Source organism: Cyrtonyx montezumae, unplaced genomic scaffold, assembly GCF_038088225.1.
Source record: "Cyrtonyx montezumae isolate F1298 unplaced genomic scaffold, pur_monq_1.0 scaffold_8, whole genome shotgun sequence".
In the NCBI taxonomy this organism is placed as follows: domain Eukaryota; kingdom Metazoa; phylum Chordata; class Aves; order Galliformes; family Odontophoridae; genus Cyrtonyx; species Cyrtonyx montezumae.
Genome location: NW_027072089.1, coordinates 98,093,401 through 98,117,633, shown reverse-complemented (window position 1 = coordinate 98,117,633; position 24,233 = coordinate 98,093,401). Strand labels below are relative to the sequence as shown.

General features: G+C 40.1%; 1 protein-coding gene across 1 annotated transcript in view; it reads left to right on the top strand.

Moving 5' to 3' along the window:
- The window catches only part of LOC136058703 (engulfment and cell motility protein 1-like), a 76,804-nt gene that overhangs the window by 34,268 nt on the left and 18,303 nt on the right, over nucleotides 1-24,233 (top strand). Inside the window, exons 2-3 of the mRNA XM_065752364.1 lie at nucleotides 15,909-16,072; nucleotides 21,367-21,479. Of these exons, the coding sequence (XP_065608436.1) occupies nucleotides 15,912-16,072; nucleotides 21,367-21,479 (274 nt within the window). The 5' untranslated portion in view covers nucleotides 15,909-15,911. The remainder of the gene's footprint in view (nucleotides 1-15,908; nucleotides 16,073-21,366; nucleotides 21,480-24,233) is intronic.

Genomic DNA, 24,233 nt, shown 5'->3' with positions numbered 1-24,233 from the left:
CCTCAAGAGGAGCACAGTGCCAAAGCAGGACAAGCCAGAGTGCCCCACAAACATGGCTTTAGACAGTCAGAATAAAAGCAATAATTTGAAAAGAGTGAGGATCGTGGAGCTGCTAGGGCCTCCTGTAGTATACCTTAGGTCCCTGGAGTGCAATTGGGGAACAGCAGACAGAGAGTAAACAGAGGTAAAACTTAGGGTCAAAGGGGAATGTTACCGGGTGCCCCTTAGGTACTGGCCCCCGCATAGCTAGAAGAAGCCACCTCTGCTGCTTTGTGCAGATTGGGATGTAAATGAATTGGGGATGCCACAGCTGCTGCTTCAAACCCTCGCGGACTGCTGGGTGCTGCAGGGGATGCACTGCCTGAAGAGGCATTGTGCCCTAAATAGTGTTGTGTTGTTGTTGTTGTTGTTTTTTCTCAGCAGTAAAAATGCTTTTTTTTTTTTGCGTACTCCAAATCCAAGATCAGTCTGATCCAGTAGCACTCTCCATCAGTGGCTTTCTTAAATCAGACGTGAAGATGCAGAGGAAAAACCGTGTTAATTTACATGTCCATACTCCCCACCGTAGGCACAACACAATAGGGCTCTTGTTCCTTCTCTACGCCCTCCCTTCCCTGAACACAGTGAGGTTCCTCCCACCTGCCTACAGCCCTTCAGCAGCGCGAGCTCGGCTCTCACTGCAGCCTCCCTCCAGCTTCCATCAACTGCAAGGGCTGCCTCTGTCTGCAGGCTGTGCAGCTTTGCTGTGCTCTGAGGCTTGTTTTTTCTGTTGAGATATTTTTCCACCTCGGCAGCGTTTAGCTATTGATCTGTGCTCCCTCCTCATCACCAGCATCCCAGTTTGAGGCAGCCCTTAGGTGCATGGCTAAGCAATGTCAGGAAGCTGCAAGCAGAAGGAACTTCTCAGTGGGGTGAGGGGTTTGCATGATCTGCAGCGTCTGCCCCTAATCCAAGGGGCACATCCACTTTCCTGCTGGAGTCTTCTGGAAATCATCCCAAATCCATCTGGCATGTGATCTGAACTCACACCTAAGTGGTCCATGCTTCTCAGAGCTTACTGGATGTTGAAGACTTGTGCATCGTGGATATGTTTGGAAGGTAGAACTCATTACTCTGGAGACACTTTCTCCTATAGGAAGTCTCTCATCCACATACAGATTTTGTTATTCAGTTTCACCTCTTTTCAAGTTTTGCCACAGTTAGTAAAAAAAACCAAGATATTTATGGAAATGGTGTCACTGGCAGCTCTTTGTTGATTGAGAAGTAAGACTTATTGGAAACCAATTACTGATTTTTATCCAGGGTGTTCTATGTCTACACAAGCAGTGAGAAAAGAGTATCTGATACTCTACTACCTTTTTGTTACTGATTGTCAAAGTAAGCCCTCATCTTAAAACAAGGACGTATTCCCAATGCCATCTTTCTTCTGATTACTCCTTGTTTGTGGTTTCCTTTGTTTTAAGAATTGGGTCTGGAGGAAACATAGCAGATACTATGTGGGCTGCAGTCTTCAGAGCTCTATGAATACGTAAACTGTCTGTTAAAGTGCTTTGAGAAGGAGATTGATGATAATTCTTTATAAATATATTTTTTTTCAAATTGAGATACCTAACTTATTTAGAGAAATGCTTTAAATGCCCTAAAAAGTAGCCCATGTTAGCAAAGCCCTTCAAAATAGATTTTACTGGACTATTTGTGTTAAACAGCAGGTTGATAAAAGAAAAAGAATACTGAATGGAATATGTATGTGCTAGATATATTATTGCAATAGCGGTCCATGTCCAAGCCCCTTTAATGCAGACCTATGTATACATGTAGAAAGGCTTATTTCCAATAGTTCCTGCTGATTTATTGTTCTCTTGCCACTGCCTGCTGTCTCCAAAAACATTGACTTTTCAGCAGACCTTTTTCCATGTTCTTTAGCACGGTCCCACTGACTTCTCAGATGCTTCAATCTACTTAAACTAATTACCTCTTATCAGTACTTTAGTCTGTTTTTGTCTCCTAAAGTTTTATTTCTACATTGTGAGGTGAGGTTGAAAATGCTGGATTATTCCCCAGACTAATTCAGTCTGATGACAGTATCACCAGGGCTTAGTTTGACCTTCTGTTTTCTCTTTTTGTTATCTCTTTTTTGATAAACACCCTGTGTAATCCTTAAAATGGGTGTGAATTCAGGATATTTGCTGATACAGGAACTGCAGCAATTCCTTCACCTTTCTTCAAGTCCTCTTATATATCCAACTTTCCCTTGCAGCTGATGGGGATGGCTCTGCACACAATGAGAAGCTGCCCTGATGTATGCAGGTATTTGCTCTGCAGCTTCCCTGGGGTAGCATAGGGGCAGCAGCGACAACATGCTGTTAGGGAATCCTCTGCCTTGTTTCCCCTTGGTGCTGTCCTCCAAAGAAAGGAGTGCATCTGGGCTGAGAGGCTTTCCTGATGAGCAGCTGCATTGGTTGTATTTTTAACATCCTATTAGGAAGTTTACATGTCTGAACTTGCTGTGCTGCTAGCTCTGTTGGTGATGCCTGCTAATAATTTGGAGAAGACTGTATTGCCTGTATTTTTCACATGGCTACCACTAGTTTAGGATTCATGAGTTTTGTGAGCAGTGCAGTGAAGGTGCATGAAGAGCACAGCTTCATGGAGGGCAGAAGGACTTCTGCATTGTTTCCAACCTCTAAAGAATCCCCCTCAATTGTCCACGCTGCTGCGCAAGCCAGAGTTTTTGTCCAGGATTGTGTGTAGGTACCTTTACAGTGAATGTCCAGAAAAGAAGCTAGAATTCTGTCTTCATTGGGAAATACTTAACTATTGTGGGATCCTATCCTGCTATTAGTGGAGGTGGCTGTGTAAAACATCAATTCTGATGACTTGTGTTTATGTACAAGGTAACGAGCAATTTACTGTTCTTAAAGCTTGCTACTGTCACCTCAGGTGTTTTTTTTAACAGGATGCTACTTAGCCCAGATTTCTATTGCAAAAGTTTATTGCTTTCTCAAGGAGCTCTAATAGGTAGCTTTTTTCCCCTGTATTTCCTTCTGACAGCTTTAAAAAATGGGAACAAAGCTTTGCACCTACGTAAGTCCTTTATCCGATGTACTCAGATGTGCATTATAAAGGCTGGAAGGGTCTTATAGTCTTACCATGAGCTATATACTTTTCTACCTGTGCTGCAGTACAGACGATATGACACATAAGGCAGGTGCAATTTGCTTCCCCAAGACAAAGCACATTTCTGTGGTGCAAGGGAGCTTTGCAGGGTGCCAGAATTAATTTCTCTTTATTTCAGTAACACTTTTAACATGCACCAAAACTGTGCCCTACTTAGACTAGACAGGACTTGGATATAGCGATGTTACTCCATGCTGAATCATAGAGTCAAATAGTAGAATTGTTGAATGGCCTGGGTTGAAAAGGACCTCAAAGATCATCTAGTTTCAACCCCCATGCTGTGGGCAGTTGCCCGCCACTAGAGCAGGCTGCTCAGAGCCACACCCAGCCTTGCCTTCAATGCCTCCAGGGATGGGGCATCCACCACCTCTCTGGGCAGCCTGTTCCAGTGCATCACCACACCCTGAATGAAAAACTTCCTCCTAACATCTAACCTAACCCCCCCCCCCCCATCTTATTTTAAAATTATTATTAAATTATTTTATTATTCCTCCTTGTCTTATCACTGTCAATCCATATAAACAGTGATTCCCCTTCCTTTCAAGTATTGCAAGGCCACAGTAAGGTCTCCCTGGAGCCTTCTATTCTCCGAGCTAAACAAGTCCAGTTCCCTCAACCTTTCATCACAGGAGAGGTGCTCCAGCCCTCTGATCATTTTAGTGGCAATCATCTGGATCCATTCCAAGTGCTCTGCATCTTTCTTGTGCTGGGAGCCCCAGGCCTGGATGCAGTACTCCAGATGGGATCAGAATAGCACTTCTTGTTTTTACCAGTACACAAGGTAATAGTGGTTAGCTGATTCATGCCCTCTATAGGCTGTCCATCACTTTGCTTTGCCTGCTGGATAGGTGATGGCTGTGAGTTGCAACACCAAGTGTTTAGTGTGGCAGAGACTAAATGATGTGTAAAATAAGTTTGCAGGACCAAAAGTGCCCAAAGCCATGGATCAGTCAACTTTGTGGTTGCATTTGTTCATTGGCTGGTTTTTATGGAGCTTTTGATCAATCCTAGCATTTTGTAAATTCCTGTAAATCACTGAAGTGCACCAAACGAGCCATAGCACAGGTGCATTCTGAGCCATTCCAAAGGGGATGAGGCTGAGTAAGCAGAAGCAGAAAGTATATTTGTCTGGAGGCCCCTGAAGAGGTGGGTGCTGGTGGCAGGTGAGGTGCCTGAAGTATTTGTCTCCATTCCCATACCCAGCAGCAGTGCCTCGAGTCCCTTCTGCCTGTATGGTTTGCTCCTCCCTGGGAACCAGCAGCCCCACCCACCCCCTGGGCATATTGCCCAGTTCACAGCTGCCATGGGGAGCTGCTGCTTTTCTCTTTCCTATTATAATAGCAGCCTTATAAGGCTTCCCCCAGTCAGCCTCACCTCTGGAATAAAAAAGTTGCATGTTTCCGCGTGTGGCTTCTGCTGTGATATTTGGGTTCATTTATTGGGGTCCTGGGAGCCGGTCATAACTCTAGAAGGAGGGTAAAGAATTTAAAAAGGGAAAAGAAGAATAAAGACAGGCCAGGGAAAAGCCAGACTGCAGCACGAATTAAACAGAAGGTATAAGAAGAAGAGTAGTTTTGTAAGGGAAGACACAGTGTGGAGTTGTGAGGCAGTGATGGTGCAGACATCTGCCTTCTGCTGGACAGACACGGTAGTGCCCTTTGACTTCCACTAGGATAAATAGCATTACATTTCCAGAGAACCTTTTGCATTCCTTGCCTCGGATGCTGCACTCTAATTACACATTGTATTAGATGATTCAAAAGCAGAATAGCATCCTGATGTCTTTAGCCTCAGTGCTAGCTTTCTTGTTTCTGAAGTGTGACACAGGTGTCTGGATACACTATGTTTGTGCCCCTGGACTGTGGTCTAGTGCAGTGTCTGCCGTTTGGCTTCATTCTGGACCAGAGTGAACTTCCTGAAGCAAATCCTTTGTGCAGTCATGCATGTGATTGCAGGGCAACCGATATTTTTTTACTGACTTCTAGCATGCACAGAATTTGTCTCTGTCTTTCAAAGGAAACCAAATAGCTTGCATTTAATTCTGAAAATAGCTCCTGCCCCCAAAACTCAAAGCCAGTAGTCACAGAGAGTCCGCTGGCTTGTTAGAATTGTAGATTACTGACAGTGTGGAAAGAAATACAGTGATTTATGATGATATGGAAAGCAGTGTAATGATAACATTCAAGTTACCAGAGAAAGGGTCTTTCACCACTGAAACTGTAAGCCTTTCTCCATCTGTAACTCATTAGCTACTTAGTAGAAGTAGCACTATTTTAAGACATTATTTATCCTCCTAGGCAGGATCGATGTGCTTCTAGAGACGTGCATGTTTCTGTGCATATCACTGGTAGTTTCCAATCAATAGCAAGAAGTAAACTTGAAGCTGTAAACACTGCAGTGTTGTCTTGATCCTTCTGTGAGAAAATTTCCTTTGGCTCTGATTTAATGTGAGTTAAAGGAGCAGGGAAAAAAAAAACTGTCATAATCACTGGAAGGAAAGAAGTGTGATTTCTAGCTGCTTCTTATATGCATAGTGGAGGGGGGGAGCAATGGAACCAGCCTACACAGGTCTGATGGGTCTTTAGTTAACTTTTCATATAGTTGTAGGTGGCTTGCCCTTTGCTTATGGAAATGTATTCTTTTTCTGAAGGAACCATTGTGTAGCCTCATAGGTTTGTTTCACTCCTAATTTCAATGGCTAGCAGACTGGTTTTGCAATCAAGGTGAAGTGATTGAATGCGTTTGTATAGTTGATTTTAGTACTATGTGTGAAATAAATCACTGTTATCAGTCTTGGGGTGTAGTTTATTTTCCTGTAGTGCATACAGATCTTAAAAAACCTTTCCTTTGATCTGGTAGAGAAAAGATTGCTCCTTTGCGGCAATCAAAAATATAGGTCTCTGAAGCCATAAACCATTCCTCTGCAGTTTTTAGAATGAAGTATGACAAAGCATGTCATCTGTGTTTTTTCTTCTTTTAAGAAATAGTCTAGTTGAATTCTTTATATATGGCTTGGTTACGTGCCATAATTCAAGAGGAAAAATTATATGCATTGCTTTAATTGTTTATATGAGAGGACAGTAATGATTTAAGTAGTTTAGGCAAAGGTCTCATTGGACTGGACTCTGTACAAACTCAATTAAAAAGAAAGAGTATTATTCAGTAATTTCAGAACATTTTTAAGTGGCAATGAAAACGTTTTTTCAGTTTATTTTTTAATCCCTACACATCGATGTTTTTTGTGCATTTGTCAGTTCAAAGCGGATCTTGGTTTGCAATAGCTCTGACAGCACTTATTACAATCTGTCAAGTTAGTAATTTGTGAGCTCAGGATTTACAGAATAATTTTTAGAGTCAGCATCTAACAAGTCACGGTGCATTTAATGTTTTCATTGCTTCACATATTTTTGTGAATCATTCTGTTAATTCATGCAGCTATTTTTATTCCTGTGGTCCTGACTGGACTCTGTGATACTAATACAACTATTACTTGAAACAGTTCTCCAGACATGATTTTCAGCTCACTGCTTTCTTCAGTGGCATGAATGTGAAAATGAGGGTTTACCTAAAACTTATGACAGCCTATTTACTGTAAGTTATGATGCATCAATATTTATGAGTTCATTCAGAGGAATAGCATATTTGTACAACTGCCTTCTTGGATGGTTCATAGATGTTCAGCCCAATCATTTACCATCACTGGGAGAATAAGCACATAACTGGAATGAATCAAATGGTCCTACACCCATTTACTGAATGTTTGGCTCTTGCATTCATCAGGAAAACCTAAGTGAATAATGTAGTTTTCTAATTCAATCCAAAAACACATTTAGGTTTTGCTAGGTAGAAATCTAGCCTGTTAAAACAATAGAATTAAAAAAAAATAGTGTTGGAATGGTGAATGGCATTTAACTAAAACATAGAAAAGCAAAAGCTGAAGCTTCTGACTTGTAGCTACTTTTATTTTTCCTTTGTTCATGTAAATAATGGATAAAAGTGAGACAGTACTTTGAAACTCCTTACCTGGGTGCTTACTGTTAGGGTGGTGGGCCAACTTTTGAACTTGCTGGAAAAACATGGAAGTATTAGCAAAGCAGGGCAAAATTACAGTACTTCGCATAACTGAGTTTCATCAAAATGTACATTTTTCATAGGTAGATCTCCTTTTCTATTGAAAGCATGTATGGAAACTTGAAGATTTCTTAGTTTCTCAGATTCCTGAAGAGAAGTTTCACGTTTTTGAGGTTACTGTAAGAATGGTTAACTCAGCTAATTGCTCAGTATTGAAGCTTCTTTTCTGTATCAGGGAAAAAGTACACATGAAATTACTCAGGATTAAAAGTGTGTTTCCTGTGTAGGTGAAGCTCTTGCTGTATCAAAGTAAAGTCATATGATTCTGAAAATACCTGGATCTTCTGTTGCTATCAGTTTTTGCTTCACAGACCACAGTCCTGGGCTAACTAATCAACACTTGCTAGGCTTCCCATGTTTTATTTCAGAGGCCATATATCTCCTTTATTAATATGCCTGTGAGAATTAAGGTAATGAGTAGGCAGAAGAGCTGCAGAACTTGCTACTCAGAGTCACTAGAGATACATACTGTATAGATACAGTAGATTTTCAAGGTCCATTTTGGTTTGGGAGAGGAATGCTGACAAAGGGGAGAGAAGCAAGAAGGGAAAAGGTAGAGAATCAATCTCTGTACTGCCTGGTGTTTTGCGCTGGCTGATGGCTATGGTTTGCTCAGTTGATTCGGGGCCATCCAGCTTACCTACAGGCCAGTACTGGAGACAGTATGCCACCTGAGCTATTGCACACACGATGCCATGTTGTGGTAGCAGAACTCTACTTCTTTTATTGTTACAAAGACACAGAGAGGATGCTCTGGCCCTCCTTTCCACTCAGATGTGGAGCTGGGAATCCCACATCTTTTCCTATGTTTCTCTCTGTTCCAAGACTTTTTTATATGTCATCAGTAACCCAAACTTGAGATGATTTTTACTTATAATTATTTTTATGCTTTTCTATGAGAAAAAAAAAAAACTACCTTTTAGAACATTATCCTTGCTTTTCTGTAGAACCAGCTTATTGCCATATAGTAAAGTTAATGTATGCAATTTAATGTAATCATGTATTTAAAGGAAAACAGCACCAGAATGTGTGTTCATAGTCATGGGTAACTCTCATGTTATTTTTCTTTAGAGATCACAATCATGTCATCAGGCATATTAGTGGATAGATTGGTGTATGACTAAGGATACAAATATCCCCTCATTTTTTCCCCCTTCTCTCACTTAACATTTTGTTTGAGAAGATCAGTACATTTTGCCTGTGAAAAGCTCTGGATTAAATGCCACCCACCAAGGATTTTGTGTATGTTTTATTTTGCCAGAGGAGTTGTCAGACACTGGGGGAAGTAACGTAATATTGGTTGACCTAAGACTTTAATTAACTGACAAAGAAGTTTACAAAAACTGTCATATTAACTTTGCACATCATTTTTCTGGGGCAGAAAAGCTTTGTCACACAGCACTCATTTCTTATTTTGCTTACTTCAAGGCATAAAGGCGTAAAGGAAATAAATATGTTCCCTATTTCTGCTGCAAATAGTATTCTAGAAATATGAAATAGAAGGAAGAGATTTTATAGCAGTCATTCCTTTTTGAGCCTAATACAACCCAAGCAAGTGGTATTTGATGTGCATGTTTAGATTAGCATTGTGGCCTCAGCTTTGAACTAAATCCTTAGACATGAGAGGGCAGCATGTGGTTTTAACCCTGCAAGAAGGTAGTGGACTACTTTCACATCGTCTGTTACCAAAAATAGCTCGTGGATGGTGTTTCGATGCTGATTCTGGGTCCACATGCCTTTCAACTACGTGAAGGACTGCTGTTCATTTCCCTTTCCATTACTATCTTTTTTACCCACATATTCCTCAGGCTAGTCCTTATTGGAGGTAACGCTTCAGAAAGCTGTTTTTCTGAGCCAGAATATTACAGTAGAAATATAATTTCTTCCATCTTTTGCACTTTCTTTTCCTGTTTTCTTTTAACTAATCTTCTACTGAAATCTCGTCATCTTTTTCTTCAGCCTTCATTTTCTACTGAAATACATTGGTCATATCCACCATCTTTTTTTTTTTTTATTAATCCTTTTTCCTTGAAACTTGTCCATCTTTTCATTTATTTTCTTTCAAATCATCAATCAGATGCTTTCCTCCACATGCTAATACTCCCTTGCTAGACTGTCTGTTCCTGTTCTAGTCACTTTTTCTTGTTTATAGCATCTTTCCTACTGGCTGCCTTTCTGTTTCCTTTGCCTATAGTCAATGTTAACAGTCACTGACAAAATTATCTTCATGTTCATCCCTTCAGCTGTATTGCCCTTCGGTGGAATTTTTTGTTTTGTTTTGTAGGCTTTTGTCAATCAAATTCAGTCAAATTGGCTCACAGCCAATGCCCCTGCCACTCTTTCTGTCTTTAATTGAGCAAATCAATAGTAACATTGAAAAATAACTGGAGGCCTCCGTGGTACCTGGTGCTTCTCCATCAGGACGTAGATAGGAAAGAATGATCCATGCAGCTAACAGAATTCTGGGAGCTCATTTGGGAACTGCCAAATCATTCTGTGGCCACAGGCTCTTCCTGCACAGGTGGAGTAGCCTGGGGATGTAATATAACAGAGTACAACAATTAGTAGTTCATTTCCACTGAACAGAAACTTACAAAATGCTCACATCCAATAGCAGAATTACCCCTGACTTTTTTTTTTTTTTTCAGATAAATGAACTTTTTTTACATCAACTCCTTCAGATGCAGGCACTTCTCTGACTACTTTCTTGCTTTTTGTCAGCCCCCGTTTCTCACTGTTTCAGGGTCTCACTGGTCCTGTGCTCATGGCCCTGGGGCTCTTCTTCCCTTTCTGCTGTATGGAGTCCGTGGAGTAATGTGATGAATCCCCTGCCTACTCTCTTGTAGTCTTTGATTTATGACAGCTTCATCTTACCAGTTCCCAGGGACCATGTGGTGTCAGACTGGCTTCCCACACCTGTGATCCATTAGTCAAGGGACAGAAAAAAAACTGGGAAGATCAAAACTGCTCTGAAATGTGAAACAGTTATTGTTCTCACTTCGTCTTCAGCCTTTCTTCCTTCACCACTCAGTCTACTGGGTTGGACCTCAGGATCCAGCACAAGATTCTATTTGCTGTTCCTGAGGAGAAGGCAGGCAATTTGTTTGGGTTCTGAGGCTATAAGCAAGATTTCACATTGAAGAGTTCTGTTACTGCAGCATTAAGATTCCACGTATCTGCTACAGACCTCTTATAAGCATCTTGTGTAGAACTGCTGTCACATCCCCTACCTCTCAGCTCCATCATCATGTCTGCTAGGTGCTCATTTGTTCATATTGAGTATGCCTGTAAAATGATGGTCATTGCTGAAATGGATAATGATAGTGATACCACATGGGAACAGACTGCTCAGCTTGATCCAAACCATTGCATTGTTTCAAGTCTCTTATCTGCAGACAGAAAAATGTCTTAGTTCATAGTAAAAAAATAAAAATAAAAATGTTCATAAACAAAATATTTATATACCTTTAAATTAAGAAAGCTAACACCTCAACAACAAAAAGTTGCTTTTTTTTTTCAACATAAATTCTGCAGAAAATTAATAGTTAAAATATATCAGAGCTTATACCTGCTAAATCTTCTGTCAGCTACTTCCTCATCCCACTGCCTAAGAAAGAATCAACTTAATTATTCCTGTCATTATATACGCTCAGCTGGCTTAGAGTTGTCTCTTTATCACTGGCTACAGCCATTGTCCTTGTATTCTGGAACAGTTAAGATGATTGAAAACTGGTGATTTTTTTTGTTGTTGTTTTCTTTTAGATGTGAAAGGCTTCTTGGTTTTGTTTTTTTGATAATTCTGGAATATGCAGACTGTAATACAAGAAAAAATCAGGAATTTTGGTATCTCTTGACAATGTTTAGGTTGTATCAGCACTAAATTTACTTCTGTAGAATAGCATGCCTGAATTTATATTCTAAAATAACGTGGAAGATTTGTCCAGGCTAAGACCAAGGGGCTAGTGTAGTGAAGTCACGGGTTGCAATATGTGAAGATGGGAAAACAAAGAACAGCATTAAATTTTCTCTCAAGGATCTGTAAGACTCTCAGGATGACTCTTCCAAGTACTCTGAAAATATAACCATTGATCTACTTCAGACAATTCATCCACTGAAATAACCTAAAAATTGTCTTAAATTACCTGATGCACACTTTTAACATGTAAAGTTTTCATTAAAGTGTTTGACAGGTTGCATCTAAACTGAAGTCATTTTCTTTCCCTTCAAAATTTAATTTTCTTTATGGCCTCTTCTGTCAGTGAGCACAATTCATTAAGAATGATTTGGTCATTTCATTCCGCAACCTTATTTGTGGTTGTTTGTTTGTTTTTTAAACTTTGCGAGTTTTTCTGAAGGAAGTCTCCTTTGTGACTGAAATGATTAAGGCTGGATCTCAGTAAATATATAATGTTTCTTCAGTTTTTTTACATTGTGTAAACCGTGCTGCTTTCCTTCAGGATCACTTAAGAAGGAAACTGCACACAAATTCTTGGCAGACATTTTGAAAAGATATGTCATGTTTCCAGTTTTCTGTTTACTGGCTTGTTAATTTTTTGTGTGGTCACATAGAAAAGCCAATAGAAAGCAGCCTTAAAATGTCTTACATCTCAGATTCTGCAAGTCTGGTTGTAGAGGGGAATCTCTAGATGTAGTACAGTCCTGTGAGTCGTCTTTTGTCATATGATATCCTATTCAAAAGAAACAGTTCTGGGGATGTTATGAGAAGGTTTAATCTGTCTGCTTTTCTGCGGATGAGTCATGGTGAATCTCCAGCCCTCTGGGATGTTCTGGGTGTGGTTTCTGGTAAGGTTGATGCTGAGAGTTTGTAGAAAGAGCAGGTTTTGTTGAGCAAAAGGCTAAGATTTACATTTCTAGAAGCCTGCAGATAATGGTTGAATGTCACAGGTGACAGCCACTCTTCTCCAGTCATGCCAAATGCACCAGTATGGTAATGAAGAATATACAAAGGGGTCCATTTTGTGTTTATTGTGGCTGGAAACAAGCTGCATGTGCTGGAAACAATGTTCATTGAGAAGATGATGTATGGATGGATCTTAGCTTCTGATAAATTCCTCTTCCTAACACTGATATCTTCTCACTCACTTTTTAAAGTATTTTGGCTTCTTGTTGTAGAGCCTAAATATTCAGATCTCTGCTTAATCCTGAAAGACACAGGTTTTATTTGCTTAGATAAATTTATTGTGACAAGAGACAGGAGTGAGGAGAAAGGAGAAATAATCAGAATGTGATATGACAGAGATTAGGTCAAATAAGCAAAATACAGAGGGAAAAAAAAAACAGCTTAATAAAAACATGTATAATTCATGGTTATGGATATGAACCATAAAAACGTAAGACAGATTAGTTGAATGAAAGCCTGGGAATAAGGTCCTGTATGCCATAGACATTTCATTTAAATTAAAAAAAAAGGGGGGGGGGGGGGGGCTTTTTTTTTTCTTTTGGTTTGGTTTTTTCCTTCTGTCTTCCTCTTAATGTCTTTAGTGCGTTTACCTGTCCTTGTCATAATGCAGAACTTGGGATCCTCTTACCATACAGAAGGTCATCAGATAAAAACATGTGCCCTCTAAAATACTCATCTCTCAGTAAGAGAAGCAAAGTGTAATGCAATTAAAACAACTATCTACAGTGTTTATGTACAGTTATATTGAGTAGAGCATACCTTTAATTTCATTGGAAGGTCAGATACACAAGGAGGATTACTGCTGTCTCTCAGAAAGCAGCTCAGCTTTAGAAATTCTGAACAGATTAGAAGAAGATCTTGGCAGTGGTTCCCAAATGCTCAGGAGACTCACTGCTACCAACAGCTTTGACATTCTGGCCAACAAGTTAAATATTATTCGCTATAAACATTACAAGGCAATTGATCACCCCTTATGTACTGGGCCCAGGGTGCATGCTTCCTGCCTTCTTCTTCAGGAACAAGGGCAGCTCATAAACCAATGATATTCTGTCAGTAACCTTTTAAATTAGTGCAAAGAGGAGGAATTTGTGTTATTTGCATGTTAAGCACAACAAAGTACCAGAGAAAGGAAGCAAGGCTTATAGAGGATTTTGTAACTACACGTGAATGAGAGCGCTCATGGTCCTGATGGAAGGACTATGTTTCCATCCAGCTCTGGTTTAGTGATTCCAGTGGGGCTTAAGTGACTGAATGTGGACTGGTGTGATCTGGTGAGACTAAATGTAACTGTTATGTAGTTGTTACTAGGCAAGAGGAGTTCTCCTTTCAGCTGGGGAAGTAGCTGATTCTCAGCTAATTAAGGTGGTCTGAAAGATTTGGCTGAATGTGGCCACCATCTGAGAACAAATGGATCTCTCTGTAAAAGACAATGCATAGCTATAGAGCAGAGAACTCAGTGTTTCTTTCTATCTTCAAAATAAGTTTCAGAAGATTTGCTCAGGCACACAGCAGTTTGTTTAATTTTTAGGAGTGGGTGGATGGGAGCTCTTCTTTGTCTGGGCCAGGTTTCCAAGATTTACCAAGAGTGAGATCTTGCAAGGGTGCAAGGAAATGTAGCAAAAGTATTTGCTGTCCAGATGAGCAAACAGCTTTGTGAGAAGCATCTTGCTCTTGGAGATACCTCTAGGATGGATGTAGTCCCTGTTGGAGACTGTCTTCCAATTATTAGTTTCTTACTTTCCACTGTTGCACATGGTTTAAATGAGTGTTTGGATTACATCTAGGAAAGAAGTTAAATCTCAGGAAGCAAAAATAGAAAACATAGCACAGGCAATGAGATTTAGTAGATTGAGGCAACACATGTGAAGCAAAGAAATACTCATATGTAAAGGTAAATTTTCAGAATGGTTAAGGAACCTCTGAGAGGCTGAACTTCCATTTTAAGATACATGGTGAAGATGGAAGAAGAAATTGAAATGAACAGTGCAGAAAAAATTTTTGACCTCTGTGTAGCGGTTAATTTTGGTCACATCTGCTTTGATACCATTGGGGTGGTTACTATTTCCTGCTGCTTTCTAGCTGTTGGATCTGGGTGGCATGGGCCTTTCTAAAACTGGCGTTCTTCTTTCAGCCAGCTTCAGCACAACATCAGATGTTTCAAGATGTGCTATTTGCACCAGCACTAGGGAAAGGAAATGAGTCCGGAATTTGGAGAGAAATGCAGTAATCTGTCATGTGCAACCATTTGAAATAAAGCCAAGCAATTCCCCTTAGTTAACTATGTCTCAGCAGTTTTCTCTGATAAAATAATTAATATTCAGATTGATGTCTGTTGGCCATCTATCCTTCATTCTTGTTTTTGGTTTGCATTGTTTATGACATTGCTTCAAAAGCAATCCTTTAATATCCCTGGCAAATTGGTGTCTTCCTTCTGACTAACGTTCTCTGTTAGCAAGTTCCCTTTCCTTCACTGTATATGATCATAAGGTGCCTGCACTGTGGAGCTCTTGCAGGATCACCAGAGGGCTGAGATGAGAAGGGGCCTCTGGAGTCACCTGGTCCAACCCCTGCTCAAGCCAGGACATCCAGAGCAGGGTGTGCAGGACCATGTTTCTCTCACAAGAGATGCTTGTTTCTTTATCATCTTTGTAGCCCTTTGTTGGACTCCTTCCATCTTTCTCTTGTACTGATGAGCCCAGAAATGGACATACCAGTCTCTCTCCATCTGAGAAACCATGGAGATTCGTTCATGTTGAGCATGCTGAGTACTGAAATAAAATAACTGAAAGGCAGAAGGGAGGGAGGGAACAGGAAGAACCTACATGGCAAATAATAATGTTCACAAGGACAACCATCTGGCCAAACTGTCCCTCCTTTCACTATGACAACACTTAGGGAAGCAATGGGCCACAGTCAGTGGCTTAACACATGGTCAGAAGAGCAGCTTTTAGGCCCAGCAGGATAGTTGTAAGGCCTGGAAATCTCTTTGTCGTGTCCAGTGGGCAGCTAGACCCTACAGCTTGTAGACATCACCTGGGTTGAATTGACAGAAGTCAGGATGTGCGTCTGCACTCTTGGCTCCTTTGTAGATCACAGCTTTTTCGTGCTGTTATAAGTGTGTTGTGTGTGTATGTGTGTGTGCCTGTCCCCAACATGACAGGAGCACATCAGCCCGGAAGAGTCATGCTCTTGCTGACATGAGCACGCAAGCAGCAGAAAGAGTGGGATTTACAGTCTGGTAACCAGAGACCATAGCTCAGCTGTCCAAAGAGACAGCCAAGTGATGATTGACCCTCTCCCCACCAGCTCCTGAACTAATAATTTTCTCATTACAGACCAGAAGAGCATTTTCTGTAAGCTGTGTTGTCCTGCTAGAAGTTGAATCCTTTTCTGGATATGCTATTGAGCAATTGACTTGAGACATGATAGCACTAACCAGCTTCTGCACCTATGTACTGGCTCCATGGACCTCTTCCCAGACTCACCTCAATTGTTCTGCCTCCTCCTTTCCCCAGGCAGCACAGGGAAACTGGGAATGGGGCTTGTAGGCCACTGGGGAATCTCTGCTCTGGTGCCCAAGAACCCAATGCAAACCTTGCTGTGACACAAAACAAGATTTGAAACAAAAGCAAAGAAGATGTTAACATGGGTTTTCTTTTCTTTTTCTTGTCAACCACAGGTAATGCAGGTAGTGAAAGAACAGATAATGAGAGCACTCACTACCAAGCCTAGCTCACTGGATCAGTTCAAGAGTAAGCTTCAGAATCTCAGTTACACAGAAATACTGAAAATACGCCAGTCCGAAAGAATGAACCAGGAAGATTTCCAGTCTCGTCCAATTCTGTAAGTACTGTCTTCTCTCCTAACCCATGTTTGCATTGAAGGATTAACAAATGTGATTGACACTTATGAGCTCTTCAGGGGAAACCTGAGGAAGTAAGCTGTCCAGGGAGCTGTGCTCAGAAACAGTAGTACAGCATCTGCTTGAAGTGTGTTTGATTTCTTCTGCTGGGAATCACAACTTTTTTATTGAATTTAGTTAAATCAGATTCATCAGATTCCTGCAGGGTCTCTCATAGCTCATTTGTATGAAACAATGCTCTGACATTTCCTGTCTTTGTATCCTTGTGCATATAGACCTGTTTTTTGTTGTCAGTATTGGCTTTTTTATTTTATTTCTTTTTAAACTTTGCCTTCTGTCCAAGAGAAAAGAATTGAAAATGCTACTTCTCTGAGCCAGACAAGAAGTTCAAAATAAAAGGAGTCAATACTCAGTGGCTTCAGAAAAGATTGGGGTTATGTATTACCATCTTTCTTTAGAGCATTATCTTTGGTGTTAATGAAAAGCTATTATTTATTTGTAAATGATAACACTGTGGTAGCGTGACAATGAGATTCTCATTTCCATGTTGTTTACTGCAAAGAATTAAATGCTAACATCACCATCACAGCTCCTTCCTGCTGCTCAGAATACCCTTTGTTCTGTTACATAAGAAATGGAGGCCGTTCTTGGCTCTGGACCGGGACTCATGGCTGAACTAATAACACAGGACAAGTTCAGACTCCATGGTGCACAAAGAGATAGCAGGAACCTTTTGATATCAGCAGAGAAACAGTGAGGATTCCAGAAATGTCAATAGATATGTCATGAAGTCTTGACTATGTTTGAAGTATAATGGCTTGTAATTTTCCAAATCTCCGTCACAAGGCAAAGCTATAGGGAAGGGTTTGAACTGGGACATTTCAGAATTCTGTTGCTGGATGCTCATTTTCATTTGTTTCTAAAGGGTATAGATATGTCTGAGCTCTGGGGATGTCTTCATCCATGAGCAGCAGGGCAACAGAGGAAGCATAAGCTAAATAGAACTACACTTTAATCATACCATTGTGGATCAGAGAGGGAATGCTTCTTTTATGTGTTCAGTGTTTTAAAAGGTAGGACCCAATGCCCAATTAGAACTGATGTCACTCATAGTAATGCATCAATTAAACAGTTACAAATGGTTCCAGTCAGTTTTGCATCATTACACTGCTCAAAATCCCCTGCCAATCCTGTGCAGTGCTCAGTGGATCAGAGCTGCTTACAGTACTGCTAAGCTTGTCACAAAAGCTGCTCATTTTCCTTGCTTCTGCTGTGAGTCAACTGTTCAGCTATGATACAGGTCAACTATTTATATTCTCTTGCTGCCTTGCATAGCCTCATGAAACATGCCAGTTGCCCTCTGCAACCTCCTTATGTCCAGCATGGCTCTAGCTAGTTGCTGCCCCGGCCTGGAGTTTTCTTCACCAGGGTGAGATGAAGGAAACAAGTAGTTAAAGGAAACTAAAATGTTACTAGACTCATTTCAGATTCAGGACAAAGGCTAAGCCCAAAGGCTATGAAGGCTGAGTAAATTGATAAGGTATTTCAGCAATCACAACTGCATTTGCAGAGATTTGACTCTATGAATTTGCATTTCGATTGCATCCACGATGGCTTATTCTTGTCAGTGAAAAGAAACGGTTCTTTCATTTTCCCCTTTGATTTGATTCTGTGTACTGAGCTCTCTCAAATTGCGTAGATGGCGCAATTGATAGGAGTACGGAATCATGGTCCCATTGTGGGGAAAGAGACTGTGAGTGAAGAGAGCAATCGTGGCTCTGCTGTATGTTTTAAAGCTTTACAGATAGGCTAAAAGAGATTGTGCACAGCTGAATGTAAAGTCAGTGGGCCTTGTTTAATTCTGTGTGAGCATATGGCAGTCGGATGGTTTTTCCTGCCTTTGACACGATAGAAATCTTTCTTTTGCTGTTCTTTATATAAGTACTGATGATTTAAGTTTTCAAGCTGCCAGATCAGAGAAGTTCCAGTTGAGTTGGACTTGAATGTAACTTGGAAAGCATTGCCTTAGGTCCCTGTAATTACAGCAACCTTGTTTTGCAAGTAATTGTTTCTTCTGTAAGAGCATTGTTGTGCCATGCACTGGAGTTTCTTCAGATGAGGGAAAATTCTTCAGAACAGAATGCATGCAAGAGCTTGGGATCATTACTGATCATCCAAACAGCCATTCCACAAATATAAATATAAGTGCTATAGAATATTATGGGCTCATTTTGAATGGCTGTGAAAGAGGGTGTTTAGGAGTCCTGAGAACTACTTGATGCATTAAGTGCAACAGAGATGGGGGTAATACTGGATAAAGTTGTGATCTCCATGTGGAGACTTGATGGTTAAAGGAAAGCTCGTGTCAGTTAGGGAGCCATTGCTGGGTAATATCTGAGTGAAAATTGGCACATGCAAGGAAATAGAGAGAAGAAGGGAAGTGGATGCTTTCTGGCTTTTTATCTTGACATATTTCTCTGTGATGTTAAAGATTCACTAATGCCTGCTCTGAATGCTTGAAGTGATTAGGAGAGTACATAGCTACCCACCAGAAAGATAAAAGGATAGAACCCATGAAAGCAGTCCTTGGATTAGTCTTTCATTACACTGTAATGATTTAAATGACTACAGTATGCCCCATCCTGGAAGGGGAACAGCTGACAAGAGTCTTCAATATAAGCAGAAAAGGCAAAAGATAGGGGCAGGTAGAACTGGTGCTGAATTAGAGCTAGAATAATCCGTATTATTTTCAAAAAATCCAGTGCCGTTCAGATTTACAGACAGTCCAAGTCTGTTATTTTAAAAATATCTAACTGATGTCAGCAGCCTATAGTGCTGAGACCAGTGAGATCAGAAAATTAGTGATCGTATATTACTGTGTAGTTCCATCAGCCCTTCTGTCATGTCAGCCCACTGACTTTTGTCATTCTTACATCACAGCAATACAGTAGGAAGCTAACAGCAATTTTTAAAGCTCCTGTCTCTGTTGGCTTTCCTAGTTTGTTCTTGCTCTTCACAAGGCACAAACTGTTCAGCTGATGTCATCCAAAGGAGAATAAATAATTTTTCCAAAAATATATTTGCGTTTATGATCTTCCTTCAACTCTTTGTTCCTCTGTGTGCTGAAGCATGGGGACTGTAAAACTAAAGAAATTGCTATCTCACTGAGCTTCATGGTTATGAAAGCAAGTTATGCATATGTGTAGAGAGACTCTGGCACATCAGCTAGGAGACTGAAGGCTCCCCTTCATTCCTACCTCCCTTTCTCCCCAGAGAATCTTAGATACTGAAGTACTTCAGAGGGTTTTGCTTCTTTATTTTTGAATTGCTTTAAAATCTTCCTCCGATTTGTAAAGGGAAGATGAGACTTCAGAGGACAGAGGAGGGAATACTGTGAGTAACTAGTCAGGTATTGATGTGCTAGATGACCCATTCTTTTTTGTTGCTTTTTTTTCCATACTGTTGTAGAAACCTAATGCTAGGCGATCTTTAGCACATCTTTAATCACAGAATTACAGAATTGTAGGGGTTGGAAGGGACCTCTAGAGATCATCTAGTCCAACCCCTATGCCAAATCATGTTAGTAATCTATTTTCTAAATTAAACTACCAAAACATCACACAGAAGTTTATATCAATTTTGAATGCTTGGAGTCAGTCCTGCTGTATGTAGACTGTACCTCAGTCTGCTCAGTCATGTGCACTGTGGTTTAGCTCTGCTTTTCTCTGCCCCTGTTCCCAGCTCTTACCTAAGGAATGGGGAAGCTCATCAGCTCAGAAAGGGAAGACATCTATTCAATCACAGAATTCTTCTAATCACAGAACGTAACTATTCAGCACATTCCTACCTCTGTTCCCAATAAGAAAACAATGTTAGAAAATTGTCCTGAAGTACTAATTGTGTGTTTCTGAGAGGTGGCCTGTTTCTATAGTTACAATGTTTGCTTGATTTTTGACCAGCTAGATTTTCACAGCTTGTAAATATGTGGTGAGTTATGCATCAGGTACTCCAACCATTTTGTTAATACCTGGGAGAATTATGACATTTCTGTTTAAAGCCTTGATCTGACTAACAGAGAACTTCCAGTGGATTCGGTGGGTTGTTGGCAGATCAAAGTTGCCAGATCCACGTGAATGTGGAAATCAGCAGAGGCTGAAGTTCCCAAGCATTCAAGAAGTTGAGACATTTTTGTTTTATCTACGAAATACCACAGCTTTGCTTTCTTTTGATGATGATCACTGGAACATACTGCCAGACAGAATGAGTTTTGGTGTTACCTAATGCTCACAGCAGTGCAAAATTATGGTTCTGACATGCTTCATATTTTATAAACCATCTACATTTTCAGGTTTTTTTTTTAATCTTACTAGGCTTACTGTCAAGTTAATCTTTCAACCTGTCTTTTATATATTCTTAATGAATCTTCATGAGGATATAACTGATTATTTCAGACATCTCTGAGTCCATGTGATGATATTTGAAATCAAACTTTAAATATTACATGCATACATTTTACACCTAGTTCTTGACATGTTGATTGCTTTTATCAAAGTAGAATGTGGAAAATGGGTTTCCTTGGGGGTATATAATAATGCTTCTAAATGCACTGCTGTTTCTTTGCATTGCTGGACAAAGGCAAAGCTTGATCCTTGAACAGTTCGCATCAGGGGTTACTTTTCCACCAAATTCTGCCAATAACAAATTAACTGAATGGCATTAAGTTCAATACCAAGCATACAGAACTAATCGTTGTTTTGGCTCATTAGCAATGTTCACTGTTGTTTGGGTTTTTTTTTTTTTGTTGGTTTGTTTTGTTTTTCTGTTGATTCAAAGTGTGTTTTAGTCTTCTTGTGTTGTCCTAAATAGTAATGCTAGTAAAGCATGCTAGCAGAGCACCATACAAGAAGGGGTGAGAGACCCTCAAATAAGCTTCACAGTGTTCCAGTGATGAAAGAGCATTATTTGCTGCAGAGAAAGCTTGTCAATGGATTATAGCAAGTGTTATTTTTAGCTGCATAAGCTAAGAAACAAGTAAGTTGCCTGAGTCATACACTGATGCTATAGCAGGAAGATGTCTAGAGCAGAGATAGCCTGACTCCCGTGCCCTTTTATAAGAAAATAATCATATTCTAAAGCAGGCTAGATTCTGACCTGGGCATGCTTCTGACAGTTGTCTTCTTTTTGGACATAAACATCTTGTGAGAGTCTCTGTTTCAGAGAGAAGAGGATGGGTTTTGATTGAGACTCACAAGTGCCTGCTTTCTTTCTTCCCAAGGGAACTGAAAGAGAAGATTCAGCCTGAGATCTTAGAACTGATCAAGCAGCAGCGTCTTAATCGACTTGTGGAGGGCACCTGCTTTAGGAAACTGAACAGTCGACGTCGGCAAGGTACAGCTCAGACTGCCTGGTCTGGGTTTTTTTTGTCACTTTTGTCTAAAACTTGAGAGGATGATTACTGCTTGAGTACAGCAAGATCTCTTTTATTGCTGTCTTGACTGACTGCTTCTACCAGCGGGCGTCTGAAAGCATCTCCTAGTTACAATTGTAGGATTTTCTGTTTCACTGAAACTGGTTTGGGCTTCATCTGGAATTCCAGTCCAGCATTTAATGAAAATCTCAAACAGCAGTCTTGCACTCTGAATTAAGTATTTTCATTTCTGCCTGGTGTCCAGACTTCTTGTTCTCCCAGAACAAAATCTCTACCTCTATTACTAATCAAACAGCAGATGTCCAAAACATTTATACAAACTCATTTTGCACTCTTCACTCTACAACTGCCTGTCCTTAGATTTTGTTGTGCATTGCCATAAATTAAATATAGCATGGTGTTTAAATATTCTTTTAAAAGCCACTTAGATAAGTAATTTGTGTACACTTAGATGAATAATGATTGACATGAGAAGATTATTTTCCCAATCATATGAATCATTGCTCAGTACTAGATTTACTGCTTATTTTAATACAGTCAAATCTTTATGGTTCTTTTTCCCCTCAGAGAGGCATGCTTCTTTCTCAAAACAAAATAATGGGAACATAATGTAAATTCAGAAGATTAATGTGAGGTTGTATAAAAAAAAATCCCTTTAGAACCTCTATTTTGTGAGGATACAGATTGCTGTTTTCTTCCACACTGCAAATGCAGTGCATAATAGAAAGTTTCTTACTGCGGAAGATCAATATTTGCAACATTCAAATTAATTGTGGAAAACAGCTTTCCTCACAGAAGGAATAATCCCTGCAGTGCCTTAGTCCTAAGAAATAAGCTGGCAAATTTCCTTAATGTACAGTGGTTATTTTGGAAAATTCTAATCCTTTATCAAAGAGAGAAGTCACAGAAAATTATGATGCAGCTTTATACCTTCTCTGTCAAGACTGCAAGCCTCTGTAAAGCTCTTTGCACAGAGTTTAGGGAAAGAGCATGAATATTCCACTGCAGCTTCTGTACAAATTTCATAGGGAGGCATATTTCCCTTCAGGGAACATCTTCACGAGGTGAAAGTACCTAACATAATGTGTTGTAGTATTGTTCAGCTATCAGTAGTGAGGGTTTTTTATTTTGGTTCTTTCAGACCCTTGATCCAAATGACTGAAATTCTAAGGAAGGAGCAGAGTCTTTGGTGAACATACTTGTTTTGGCATATCCCCAGTATATTTTATTATAAACTGTAGTCAGTCCATGATTAATATGATCAAAAGTCTCGGAGTATATAAATCGGTTCAATTTATTTGAGTGGAGTTGAAGTTAAAGGAGAATAAAATGAAAAAGAAAAAAATCAACTTGATATTCTGGTCTACAGTTAAAAAGGCTGCTGTGCATTATGACTTGGAGTGAGCTGTATGGGTCATCAAATTAATTTCCTTGATGTCATATTTATTTCAGGGCAGAAAGGGTTCATGGATCTTTGGAAACAAAGAAAATGTGCAGTCATGCTTCAAAGAACTTGCTTATTTTCTCAGAAATATATGGTTGGGCTTTTTTGTAAGATAAATGCCCATTTAGGAGGACATGTTTTCACATGCCTTAGAGCTGTGTGTGCTTAATGCTCAAGTTCCTGTGTTCCCTGAAACAAAAGTGTAAGGCATTGCCTAGGAGGGAGGGAGGAAGAAGATACAACTGCCATTACTGTGCAGTCTAATGAACAGGCAAAGCATGTTAAACATAAACATGCTTGGCTCAGAAGCCATTTAATTGTGAACAGTCTGTTTTTACATGTGTACAATGCTTGGCACTGCCCAAAAGAGCAAATAATGACAGCTGGCATAAAGTCAAATAAGTTTTCTTGAAATCAACTTTTGTCCCTCTGTGTCTCCTGTACCTCAAGCAGAGCAAGCTATCAAACCAGGAATGATGTCAGAAGCTAAAATTTGACCAAAAGTAAATGGAAGTCCAGGGGTTTAGCAAGTGATGCTCAACATCAGGGGAGTCCAATTTTTGGATAATGTTCCAGAATATCATGATAAAAAATGACACAAGCCACAAGTTCCTGAGCATGCCTTCTGTTAGCTTTATCTTGGCTTCTCATCTCATGTCCCCAGCTAGCCCTGCAGTGTCTGTGCCCTGTGCTTGTTCAGGGGTCAGCAGGAGCCCCAGTACCTGCACTGTGCTCCATGAGTACTCTTGCCACGGAGTGTGGCCATGCACCATCCAGGTTGACAAAACTGAAATGGGAAACCCTGTAAAGCATCATGGTTTGCCTGTTATGTAGCAAACTCTTTGTATGCATGGTAAGATCAGGTAGCTGTTTTATTTCAGTATGTGTAGGGCTTCTTTTACCTTTCCTATGATTCTTTTTTACTGAGACTGTCCTGGTACAAATTTTGCAAGTCTACAGATTACACAAGAGGAACCTGAACATGGCCTGCACTGGAGAAGCTGAAAGCATTAAATTGTCTATTTAAAAAATAATTAACTGGCATTATTCCATGATAAAGACTCCAGAGCAAACTTCCATTTAGTCTGTTGTTTGAACATGTGGTAGGATACACATGGTTAGTCACATTAAGTTGAGACAATTGACTTAAAAAAAGAAACAGTCAGGGAACTTAAAGCCTCTTATGGCCTTCTGAGAAGAGATGAAAAGTCTTTCATACATACTTGGCACTGGAAAACCTCAGTCCGGCAGGTCATTCTTTGTGGGGAGT